We start from the raw sequence: 13,727 nt of genomic DNA, 5'->3' as shown, positions 1-13,727 counted from the left end.
TTCCTGTTCTGAAACTCTTTTATTTTTTCTTCAATAATCTTTGTGTATTTTACTCTACAGTTCAGATATGAGAGCTTCTCAACTTTTTGTTGCTTTAAAACTTTCTTACATGTTATTCTTTTCAATATGAAATACAATTTTATCCTGCTCAAGACTAAATAGTGATCACTTCCAATTTCAAATCCTCTGTACACTCTGGTATCCTGCACAAGGGAGAAAACATCACTACCAACAATAACATAGTCAATGAGACTTTTCTTATTTCTTGCCTGTTCTCTCCATGTGAATTTGTGCACATTTTTATGTTGGAACATGGTGTTAATAATAACCAGTCCATGTTCTGAGCAGAAATCCAACAAATATTTGCCATTATTATTAGCTTTGCTCTTTTCTCCAAATTTTCCAATATATTTTTGGATGTCTGACAATCATTTCTACTCTACTATTTAGATCACCAACAAGGACCAACTTTTCCTTTTTCATTGTGTGAGATGCTTTCTCTAAAGCACTAAAAAATTCCTCCACTTCTACCTTAGTAGAACCTTCTGTGGAACCATGGCACAAATAAGTCACATTGTCCAGTTCCCCATTCTGATATTTGCCCACATCACTCTACTTGAGACTACCTGCCATTCAAGAAGATTAGCTTCGAATTTAGTGTTGAATACAATGGCTACTCCTTCTTTTCACTGATTGTCATTGCCTGAATATAATATTTTGTATTTATTGCTCAGAAAGATCTCGACAGTCTTTGTCTTTTTTGTTTCAGTCACCCAAATTATGTTGATCTGGTACTTATCTACTTCCTCTCAGCTAGCTCCATTTCTTCACTATTCAGACTTTTTATGTTGATAGTACTGATCTTTAACTCTGGTGATGTTGAGTTGGAGTATTTTTTCAGATTTGTTCCAGTAGCTGACTTTTAATTGTTCTCCCTGGTTCTCTGGCGAAAACAATGGAGCCTTGTTATAACTGGGCGATGCCACAGCCGGCATGAGATTTTGTCATGTTGTACCATCATTTTGTATTTTGGTTTAAGCTAATAAGAATACAATTTGGTAGGCTAAATCCCAAATTAGCAGCCCATCCTCGTTCGTTCAGTATCCAGGTAGATACCCATCAGGGTGCACCACGAGAAGGTGAGAATTGGACATTAGGTTAGAAGCCTTGGTCAGTTCTCTACATTCCTTTAAAGGCTATGTGGAGGTCAATTCCCAGTTATATAGCTTTGATCCTTAAACACCCCCTAAAAATAATCTATTAACTAAATTATATTATTATAATATTGGAAGATTTCTTAACTAAATTGAAACTGTTGTAACAAATCTGGCATGGAAATCAGCAATAAAGAGTCAAAGGCTATGAAAATATTATTATTATTATTATTACAGGCAACTCCAAGGAGTAGACAGACTCATCGATGAAGCCCCTAACGTCATATCAAGAACAATTATTAAACATTCAGAGAGTATCTATCATACCACCCCCTGAACTCATTCACAGTCATGGCACCCACAACAGACTCTGGCAGCTTATTCCACTCATTCACCACTCTCCAAGTAAAAAACCTAGCTCTGGTACTCTTGCTAACCACACTCTCGCCTAGTTTCCATGAATGCCCCTAGTCCTCCCATCACCAGTCCTGTTCTCAAAAATATCTTCTGAATTAATCTTATAGAAACCTCTCAGTAATTTGAATGTCTCAATCATATCACCCCATTTCTGCCTATCATCCAATTTCTGCAACCCAGAAATCTTCAATCTGTTCTTATAAGGTTCATTCCATAGACCTTCACTCCACCTCCCCATCAAGAAGAAACCCTGGCACCCATATCTGGACACAGTAGTCTAGATGGGGTCTTATCAAAGCTCAATACAGAGGAACAATAACCTGTTTGTCTCTGCTTGTTAAAGTATTTTTCAGCAACCAAGTGATCTGATGAGCAGATTTAGCCACTTTTGCGATGTGACCCCCTAAACTTCAATTCCCTATCCACTAACACTCCCAAATCCCTAGCCTCGTCAATCTCCTGGAGTACAGTTCCACCAATGTGATATACTGCTGAAAATATTTTCACCCCAAAATGCATAACCTTATACTTTGCCACATTAAATTGACATCCATTCTCCTTAGCCCAGTCCTCCAAACTATCCAAATCATCTTGCAAAATTTTGATATCCTGTGCACTCACTATTGCTCTACCCAACTTTGCATCATCAGCAAACAAATGAACACTTCCTCTCAGATCCTTTCCTATATTGTTAATGAACAAATTGAAAAGTAGTGGTCCAAGAACAGAACCCTGTGGCACACCACCACCAGTCACAGGCTGTCTTCTAACTCTACTCCTGAATAAACCACTCTCTGATATCTCTCCATCTCACCAACCCTATATCCATCCCAACTCAAATTAGGTAGAATAAGAAAGACTTCAGCACCTTTTCAATAGAAAATCTACAGAACAGTTAAAATAGTTCAGCTATATAGGTGCAATTTTCAGTGAATGTAGCAAATGAAACAGTAAAGCAGATAACAGAATAAGCAAAGGTGTATGTATAGTTGGGAGCTAAATGAATAAATTTATATGGAATAAGATAGAAATTAGCCCAAACCCTAAACTAGCAGTATACAAGACAGTGTTCAAAGCGATTTTAGTTTAGATATCTGAGAGCTGGGTAAGAAATAAAAAAATAAATCAAAGACTAGAAGGGACTATAGATATGAGAATTCTGAAAAGAATTATAGTAAACAGATGGCATCAATGACAGAACCTTAGAAAAAATGAGGGTAGCAGGAGGGAACTTATGATTGTTAGCATTCAAGAATGTGTGAGCAAAGCTACCCTAAGGTGGTGTGTGGTCAATTAAAGAAAATGGGATAGGAAATGTGAGTAAAATAAAACGTGTACATGGAATCACTTTGGAGTGTGGAAAAGTAATAAACTACTTTGAGGAAAATTAGTGATGGGAGATTAGTAATAATATATTATCTGAAGGATGCCACAGTATCCTGTACACCACTTATGATGGGAATTTGATGATGATGTTGTACTTTAATGAAGTATGGAGTAATTACTTTGAAAAACTGCTAAATGAAACAAGCAGTGATGACAGCACAGTGGTAAAAAACAGTGACCAGGCATGCAGTCAGAAATACATATCCATACTAGAAGTAAAAAAACCCATCAAAGGCTTGAAATGTGGAAAGGCAGCAGGAGTAGATGATATTCGACCAGAAATGCTGAAGTATGGTGGTATAAGGGTCTTACAGTGGCTGCACTGCATAGTTCAGAAAGCCTGGACAGAGGGACGAATTCCCGATGACTGAAATAGAGCTCTCATAGTACCCATATATAAAAAGGGAAATAAAACGGCGTGTGAGAATTACAGAGGTATTTCCCTACTGAGTGTTCCTGGCAAGATCTATGCAAGTATACTTGAGAAACGGTTGAGAAGAATTGTGGAAGAAAAGCTTGGTGAAGAACAAGCTGGATTCAGGCCAAATAGAGGCTGTCAGGATCAGATCTTCACTTTACGACAAATAGTTGAGAAAGCATGGGAATATAACAAAGATCTGTATTTAAGTTTTGTCGATCTGGAAAAGGCATATGACAAGGTGCCAAGAGAGAAGCTATTCAATACACTGCGGTTATATGGTGTCAATGAGGCATTATATCAAGCAATACTTAGTCTTTATTTGAGTTGTAAGTCAGCAGTTAGAATTGAAGGAAGTACAGGAAGATGGTTTAATGTTAAATCTGGTGTGAGACAAGGATGTACATTATCCCCTCTGTTATTCATTATCTATATGGATCACATTATGAAGGAAAGTGGTATTAAACATGATATCAAAATTGGAGATGTTAATGTCAGCTCTTTGCTTTATGCAGATGATGTTATACTTCTAAATAAATCCGCTACAAGTCTGCAAGATTCTCTGACTAAATTGAAAAGCTGTTGTAATAGATATGATATGAAGGTCAGCAATAAAAAGACAAAGACAATGAAAATAGGCAGAATCATTGAAAATGTCAACTGTGTTGTGAATGGAGAACCTGTGGAACAAGTAAAACATTTCAGCTATTTAGGCACGATTTTTACTGAAGATGGTAAATTAAATATAGAAATAGACAATAGAATAAGAAAAGCTGGTATGGTGGGAAGTCAATTGAATAATTTCATATGGAATAAGAGAGAAATTAGTCGGAACACTAAATTAGCTGTGTACAAGACAGTGTTCAAACCAGTTTTAACTTATGGATCTGAGAGCTGGGTCAGAAGTAAAACACTTGACCAAAGACTAGAGACCGCAGATATGAGAGTCCTGAGAAAGATTATAGGCATGAACAGATGGCATCAATGGCAATATCACATTAAAAACGAGGATATTAGGAAAGAACTTGACATTGTCAGCATCCAGGAATGTGTTAGCAGAGCTAATCTCAGGTGGTATGGTCACTTAAACAGAATGGGCGAGGAAAGATTAGCAAAACAAGTGTTCTCTGCCAGGTTGGCAGCAAAACGACCTAGAGGAAGACCAAGATATAGGTGGATTGATACTGTACAAAGTGCTTTAGACGATAGAAAATGTTGGAGTCTTGACAAGTAACAGACTGATTTGGAGGAAAATTGTAGATAGGAAATTAATAATGATGTAATTTTTTCATGTAGTACTATCATATCCTGTACACCCCTTGAGGGTACATGGCAGGAATTTGATGATGATGATGATGATGTTGCACTTTAATGTATATTATTTAAAATGAAAATTTTTGAGTTCATTTTCATTTTTGTAATGACCACCTGCTGCTAACATATTATGGTTTCATTTTTCTTGATATCACGCACACCTTTGAAGTTGACTAAGGAACGAAATCTAGGTGAGAATAAAAAAAAAAAGTGCAACCAAGCATTAAAAATTTTCAATTAGAATTTTAAAGAGCAGAGAACATACACAATTAACAGACAAAAATGCATTTGTGCAGTGAATTGTGTACAGTGGTCAGGAAAGATTAACAAATTGAATGTTCTTTGCCATTTTGGCAAGAGAAAGACCAGGATCTAGGTGGACTGATACAGACACAGGGCAGGAAAGTGACTAGTATAGTAAGGAAGGCAAAAATGGAATATGAGAAGAGATTAGTGCAACAGTCCACAAAAATTACAAGGAATTCTTTTATTATATGGCCAGCAGGAGGAGAAATAATTGTGGACAAATGACCCTATTAGATTGAAAAGGAGGTCAAGTGACCAGTGCAGATGATATAGTAGAGCAGTTTAATGATCAGTTCATTAGGACATTTTATCCTAGAAAAGAAGGCTTTTCTAGGATAAAAATGTTAAGTACTCTGGAGATCATTAAAGAAGTCAGACGATGGGATTTTACCACATCTTTTGAGATAATGTACTAAGGAACTGACAGCACCATTGAACTTGGCTGTTCAAGAAAAGCCTGGTTACTGGGGAAGGGTTCAGTGAGTGGAAAGAGGGTAATATATTATAGACTTCATCATCAAATTCCTGCCATGTACCCTCAAGGGGTGTACAGGATATGATAGTACTACATGAAAAAAATTACATCATTACTAACTTCCTATCTACAATTTTCCTCCAGATCAGTCTGTTACTTGTCAAGACTCCAATATTATCAGATCTTATATATTTCTGTTGTCTAAGGCACATTGAACCGTATCAAACCACCTATATCTTGGTCTTCCTCTGGGTTGTTTTCCTGCCAACCTGGCAGAGAACACTTATTTTGCCAATCTTTCCTCGCCCTTTCAGTTTAAATGACCATACCAACTGAGATTAGCTCTGCTAACGTATTCCTGGATGCTGACAATGTCAAGTTCTTTCCTAATATCTTAGTTTTTAATATGATAATGCCACTGATGCCATCTGTGCACGCCTCTAATCTTTCTCAAGACTCTCATATCTGCGGTCTCTAGTCTTTGGTCAAGTGTTTTACTTCTGACCCAGCTCTCAGATCCATAATTTAAAACTGGTTTGAACACTGTCTTGTATACAGCTAATTTAGTGTTCTGACTAACTTCTCTCTTATTCCATATGAATTTATTCAATTGACTTCCTACTCTACCAGCTTTGTTGATTCTGTTGTCTATTTCCATATTTAATTTACCATCTTCACTAAAAATCATGCCTAAGTAGGTGAAATGTTTTACTTGTTCCACAGGTTCTCCGTTCACAATGCAGTTTACATTTTTAACGATTCTGCCTATTTTCATTGTCTTTGTCTTTTTATTGCTGACCTTCATACCATATGTATTACAACAGTTATTCAATTTAGTCAAGGAATCTTGCATACTCGTAGTGAAGTTATTGATAAGTATAACATCGTCTGCATAAAGCAAAGAGTTGACATTAACATCTCCAATTTTGATATCATGTTTAATACCACTTTCCTTCATAATGTCATCCATATAGATAATGAATAACAGAGGAGATAATGTTCATCCTTGTCTCACCCAGATTTAACATTAAACCATCTTCCTGTACTTCCTTCAATTCTAACTGCTGACTTTCAACTCAAATAAAGTCTAAGTATTGCTTGATATAATGCCCCATTGACACCATATAACTATACCATATTGAACAGCTTCTCTCTTGGCACCTTGTCATATGTCTCTTCCAGATTGACAAAACTTAAATATAGATCTTTGTTATATTCCCATGCTTTCTCAACTATTTGTCGTAAAGGGAAAATCTGATCCTGACAGCCTCTATTTGACCGGAATCCAGCTTGTTCTTCACCAAGCTTTTCTTCTACAATTCTTCTGAACCGTTTCTCAAGTATACTTGCATATATCTTACCAGGAACACTCAGTAGGGAAATACCTCTATAAATCTCACATTCAGTTTTATATCCCTTTTCATATATGGGCAGTTTATGAGAGCTTTACTTACAATCATCGGGAATTCCGTCCCTCTGTCCATACCTTCTGAACTATGCAGTGCAGCCGCTGCAAGACTTTTATAATTCAGCATTTCTGGTCGAATATCATCTACTCCTGCTGCCTTTCCACATTTTAAGCATGATGGCTTTTTCTACTTCAAGTATGGATATGTATTCTTGAAGTATATCCATACTTCAAGAATATCTTTTTCTCCCATTTTCATGTCACCTTTATCAACTCCTTTTACAGTACTCTTTCCTCCATTTCTAAGCTTCTTCAATAACCTCCAAAATATTTTGCCACCTTCTTGATATTTATTTTCTATGTTCTTGCCAAAGTCCCCCCATGACTTTTGTTTAGCACACAGTGTTTAGCTTTGTTACATTTGTCTCTGTATTGTCTAAGAGCACAAGCTGACTTGTTTGCCAGGAACTTTTGATATGCTTTTTTCTTTTCCTTCACTGCCTCTTTAACTTCCAGTGTCCACCATGGAGTTCTGATTTTTCTATCTTTGAGACAACCTCACCACATGCCTCTCTGGATGAATCAGTCACAGTTTTCTTCAAGGCTTGCACCGAATATCCAAGGTTTAGTTCCTGTTCTGAAACTCTTTTATTTTTTCTTCAATAATCTTTGTGTATTTTACTCTACAGTTCACATCTGAGAGCTTCTCAACTTTTCGTTGCTTTAAAACTTTCTTACATGTTATTCTTTTCAATATGAAATACAATTTTATCCTGCTCAAGACTAAATAGTGATCACTTCTAATTTCAAATCCTCTGTATACTCTGGTATCCTGCACAAGGGAGAAAACATCACTACCAACAATAACATAGTCAATGAGACTTTTCTTATTTCTTGCCTGTTCTCTCCATGTGAATTTGTGCACATTTTTATGTTGGAACATGGTATTAATAATAACCAGTCCATGTTCTGAGCAGAAATCCAACAAATATTTGCCATTATTATTAGCTTTGCTCTTTTCTCCAAATTTTCCCAATATATTTTTGGATGTCTGACAATCATTTCTACTCTACTATTTAGATCCCCAACAAGGACCAACTTTTCCTTTTTCATTGTGTCAGATGCTTTCTCTAAAGCATTAAAAAATTCCTCCACTTCTACCTTAGTAGAACCTTCTGTGGGACCATGGCACAAATAAGTCTCGTTGTCCAGTTCCCCATTTTGATATTTGCCCACATGCTCTACTTGAGACTGCCTGCCATTCAAGAAGATTAGCCTCGTATTTAGTGTTGAATACAATGGCTACTCCTTCTTTTCACTGATTGTCATTGCCCGAATATAACATTTTGTATTTATTGCTCAGAAAGATCTCACCAGTTTTTGTCTTTTTTGTTTCAGTCACCCCTATTATGTCGATCTTGTACTTATCTAATTCCTCAGCTAGCTCCATTTCTTTGCCATTCAGGCTTCTTATGTTGATAGTACTGATCTTTAACTCTGGTGATGTTGAGTTGGGGTGTTTTTTCAGATTTGTTTCAGTAGCTGACTTTTTGCTGTTCACCCTGGTTCCCTGGTGAAAACAATGGGGGCCTTATTTAACCGGGCGACGTCTCAGCTGGCATGAAATTTTGTCATGTTGTTCCATCATTTTATAATTTGGTTTAAGTCAATAGACTAGTTTGTATTTCTTTGGTGGTTGTTAAGGTTTTGGAGAAATTAGTAATGTATCAAATATAAAATTGAGCAGTTTGTTAAAGGGTGTTAAATATAAAAGTGAGGGTTTGTTAAAGGGTGATCTCATTTCACAATTTTCAGCTTTTCTTTTGAAGTTTGCAAAGTTATTTGATAGGGTGCCACATGATAAGTTGATATTTAAGTTGATATAAGAGGTTAGATACTAGATTAGTAAAGTGAATTGGAAACTGGCAGTCTGACAAATATCAGAGGGTTGTGTATGGGGAAGCTGTATCAAGGAAGAAGAACGTTGCAAGTGGGATTCCACAGGGATGAATACTGAGCCCTTTGCTTTTTCATATGCAAATATTGCAAATAAATCACATCATATGCAAATATTCAGTTATTTGCATATGATGTGAAGCTTGGAGAGTTATTAGTACTAGTGTTGATATTCTGGTTCTTCAAGAAGAGTGAATATGCTGAAATGGATGGAATTCCAATAAGCTGGATAGGTGGGCAAAGGAATGGAGATGTCAATTTAATACAGCTAAGTGTAAGGTCTTGAAATTTGGTGCACTGATGGGAGGCTGCATCCTCTATAGATAGATCTCTACTAGAGGAAGTGGATGACATAGGAGATCTTGGGGTAATTGCTGATAAAAATGTGAAGTTTAGGATACATATTGCAAAGGTCGCAAACTCAACCCAGACAACTGCTGCAATACTTAGATGAATTTTGACCAGTAGAGATAAAAGAGTGATGATTTCATTGTATAATGTCCTGATCAGGCAACATTATGGACTGCTGTGCCCAGATGTGGTCACAGGATTTGAAGAGAATAAATTAACTGCAGAGAGCATACAGAGGTGAATAACAAGATGATATCAGGACTCTACAATGTTAGTTATGAGGATATAGTGAGTGTATGCAAATTGCATGTGGGGGGACAGAAGATGAAGGGGATGACATGATTGACACAGGAGGGGTTTGCATATAGTAGAACAAGAGGCCATCCCTGGAAGTTGTGAAAGAAGGCTGTAAGTAGGAGAGTGAGAAATGACTTTTTTGCATGGATAGTGGTGAATGTGCAGAATAGTGAATGGGTTTAAAGAGCAGTATGATTAGAGTGTGTTGTTTAAGATGAGTTTCCCACCATGAGCATTTAAAGATGACTCCAAAGAACAGCATTTTAACAATGAACTATGCTGTTTGTGTTAGCATTATAGTAATAATAAAACATTTGCTATGACAATACAAACTGCATTATTCGGTAATTCTTTTCTATGCATGTCTAGCATACTAGGTGGAATAATAAGAAAAAAAAAACAGCTAAACATGTCAGTACATAAGTATTGTATATAATGGATTAACAATCAACTTTTAATTAAATCATTTTTAATCTAATAATTTTACTATTTTTATAATATTGAAACACATACAATATTTACAAACTAATACGATAAGTAAGGTGCACAAGTAGCATAATAGCAATGTTATGCTGTGGAACTGTAATGTTATTGTATATCATTCCTTTCCTTTCCTTTTTTGTTTTAACATAAATGTATTTGAAAAGTTTTAGGAATTACAGTATATGTTATTAAAGCTAAAATGCGATGATGATATCCTACTTCATGATATTGTAGCATGCAGTTATCCTAATTTTATAACTTAGCTATGTTTCTGAGTTGGTCAGATGGGTAACTCATCGTTATATATATATATATATATATATATATATATATACTTTTGCCAAGTAAGCAAAACAAAGTTTTGCAAGTGAAATATATTCACATCTGAGCTACTTTGTATATAAAGGCTAATGACTTCATATCACTTGTCTTAGTATGTATCCCATAATGCAAATCCCCCACCCCACCCTTTCCAGCATGTATAATACAATGCATAATGGGAGGGGCCATTACCCAGACTGATTTCGACCTTTATTCAGATCTCTTCAGTGGTAGCCAGACCAGGAGAGATACCAAGGGTGAAGTAATGCAGATATATCTCACATACAAGTAGACAACAGGTGCTTGACCTTAATAAAAATCTCTGGATGACAGAAAGATGTAGAAAGTTTTTTATCTTGGGTATAAAATATGTTAAAGATACGTAGCTCAGACGTGAACATATTTCACATGCAAAACTTTGTTTGGCTTGCTTGGAAAAAGAATTAAAACAAAGTATAAAAAAATTTCTTGGTATATCTTTAACGTATTTTACACCCAAGGTAAAAAATTTTCTTTATATATATATATATTGAGTTTTTCATCTTGCATACTGGCAAATTGGCCTGGAGAATAAATATAATTTATAGACAAAAATATTACTGGTGGTTGGCAGGCACTGTGTGTAGTTCGTGGATAAATAAGTAGAGGAGATAGGGCAGTAGAGTAGAAAACCCTCCCTTGAAGATTCTTTGGAGGTGTGATGTTAATAGTAATGGTAATATTAGCTATCTCACATACCTTTATTACTAAGAGATCGATGGCCCTAATATCTGCAACATTCTTATACTTCAGAAACATTTCTTTCAATTTTTTTTTGCCACCTTCTAGAGTTACTGGGATATGATAACGCATCACTGTAAAGGTCATGTTAAAAAAGTACAAAAATTTTTAAGAGAATGATTTGCTAACCAATGTTATAAAAGACATAAATATAAAAGATACAAAATAAGACAAATGTCCAGCTATAAAACAATTATATATTTCAGCTATTGTTTTATCTAAAATGTGGAGAGTAATAAGTGTCACAGTATCCGTGATAACATGAAATGTTTTATTATTATTGTTATTATCATAGGCTACTGCAAGGAGGCCGTAGACTCATTGATGGAGGCTCTAAACATTATGTCAAGCACTATCCAACATTTGTGTAGTATCTATCATACTTTGCTTTAAACTCATTCACAGTCATGGCACCCACAACAGATTTTGGCAATCTATTCCACTTGTTAACTACTCTCCAAGCAAAAAATCTAGTTCTAACACATTTACTCAGTTTCCAAGGATGGTCCCTAGTTCTCCCACCACCAGACCTGTTTTAAAAAATTTCCTCTGAATTAATCTTGTAAAAACTCTTCAGTGATTTTTATGTCTCAATTATATCATCCTTTTCTGCCTATCAACCAATTTCTGTAACCCACAAATCTTCAACCTGTTCTCGTAAGGTTCATTCCATAGACCTGTTATGATCTTGGTCACTCGCTTCTGGATCCTCTCCACCTCTTCCTCATTGCTGTAGCTCAAGAAACCCTGGCACTGAGATCTGCACACAGTAGTCAAAATGGGGTCTTATCAAGGCTTGATAAAGAGGAACAATAACCTCATGTCTCTGCTCGTCAAAGTATTCTTAAGTAAAAAAGTAATCTGATGAGCTGTTTTAGCAACATTTGGTATGTGCCCCCCTAAACTTTAACTCCCTATCTACCAACTCTCTGGCATCACCAATATACTAGAGTACAGTTCCATCAATGTGGTACACAGCTGGTAATCTTTGCACTGCAAAATACATAACCTTACACTTTGCCACATTAAACTGATATCCATTCTCCTTTGCCCAGACTGCCAGTCTATCCAAATCATCCTGCAAAATTTGAACAGTTCCTCTCAGATTCTGTGGTCCAAGAACAGAACCCTGTGGCATGCCACTAGTCACAGGCCTTCTTTTGGAACTCTAATCCTGAATAAACTATTCTCTGATATCTCTCCATCAACCATCCTCTTATTCACTTCATCAACCCTATATCCATCCAGACATGCTGCAGTTTATTAATTAGAATTCCATATGGTATCTTGTCAAAGGCTTTTGCAAAGTCCAGCAGTATCACTCTAAACCCATTACCTGCATCTGACTCAGCTGTCACCATATTATAAAACACGAGCAAGTTACTGAGGCATGAACTACCCTTCACAAAACCAAGTTGCCCAACCCCATATACAGCATCCCATTTCCATCTATCCCTTCCTGTATTTTGTTCTTGACCAACTTCTCCAATACTTTGACAACAACTCCTGATATGCTGATAGTTGAGTAATTTGCTAAATCAATCTTGGAGTCCCCTTTATGCAATGGAACTATTTTCTCCTTTTCCTACCCCCTCAGGACTAATCTAGAGCTGAGACAGTGTGGTCAAAGGCACTGACAATTCCCTAGTAGCTTCACAAAAAACTCAAGCTGGTATGCTATCCAATCCCACAGCTGTATTCTCATTAAGGTTCTGTAAAATGCTATGCACCTAAATTTCATTTACCTCAGTGCCCATATAAGCATTTGCCTCTCTCTCTTGTTCCTGCAATATCTCCACCTGGATGATGTACTCTTGCAAAGTGTTCACTTCGTAAACTATTTTGACTGGTTACCGTCCTACTATCAACATTCATTAAAATCATTCTGTCATAAATATGTTCTGCTTATGCCTTTCTTACTACACCGGTTACCTTTCTGGCCTGTGTTTTGTACTGTTCGTGTGCCTACTGGTCACCTTTCTCCTTGAATTCCCTAAACAATTTTTTTTTTTTTTTTTTGCAGCTCCAAATGATAAGCTGGAGCTGCATCATTTTGCAGCTCCAGCTTAATGATGATATTCATCCTTTTAACTCTCACTTGATTTACTCTCCTGACTCTAGGTATGCAGTCTGCCATTACTACTCTAAAACACCCCTATACAACTTCTCATGCACTATTGTAAAATCTTGTATAGACAGAATTTTAAATTAGATTCTTTCTATACTGATTTTACTTAGGAATTCAAATTAATTTAACATACTTGTAATTTTGGTTAATATTTAACTAATGACTTGCTGTATACAACAACAAAGGACAAAGAAAAAATATGTCTGAATGAATTGTAACACCAGATTGTTAAGACAAAACAGGTATCCCAGACAGGATTAAGAATAAGACCTAAGGCCATCGCACACATGAAGGTCAAGAATGTACGGGGTTTCCAACCTTTATGCAGTGACCTAAAAGGTGTGGGGAGAAAGACGTCTATGAATACCCAGGGGAATAAAAAAGTAGCAAGAACCAAGGTCGACTGAGCAGCATAAAAGGGAGGAGACATCGAAAGGAGAGGAGGATAGTCGAGGAAGGTCAGTCGTCATGAAGAGGGTTCTTTTTGGAGAAGGTGAACCGAGTTAGCTAGAAGACCGCTTAGGAGGAGAGGT

The 13,727-nt window shown here is 36.4% G+C and overlaps 1 protein-coding gene across 1 annotated transcript in view; it reads right to left on the bottom strand.

The window, feature by feature from the left end:
• ND-B14 (NADH dehydrogenase (ubiquinone) B14 subunit) overlaps positions 1-13,727 on the bottom strand; it is a 56,283-nt gene that overhangs the window by 33,476 nt on the left and 9,080 nt on the right. The window contains exon 3 of the mRNA XM_090398552.1: positions 11,025-11,140. Within this exon, the coding sequence (XP_090254678.1) occupies positions 11,025-11,140 (116 nt within the window). The remainder of the gene's footprint in view (positions 1-11,024; positions 11,141-13,727) is intronic.

This window comes from Typopeltis vanoorti, chromosome 9 (assembly GCF_054136105.1).
Source record: "Typopeltis vanoorti isolate ZY-2024b chromosome 9, IOZ_Tvanoo_1.0, whole genome shotgun sequence".
NCBI lineage: Eukaryota > Metazoa > Arthropoda > Arachnida > Uropygi > Thelyphonidae > Typopeltis > Typopeltis vanoorti.
Note: the sequence above shows the minus strand (reverse complement) of the source record. Positions and strands in the feature narration are given on the sequence as shown.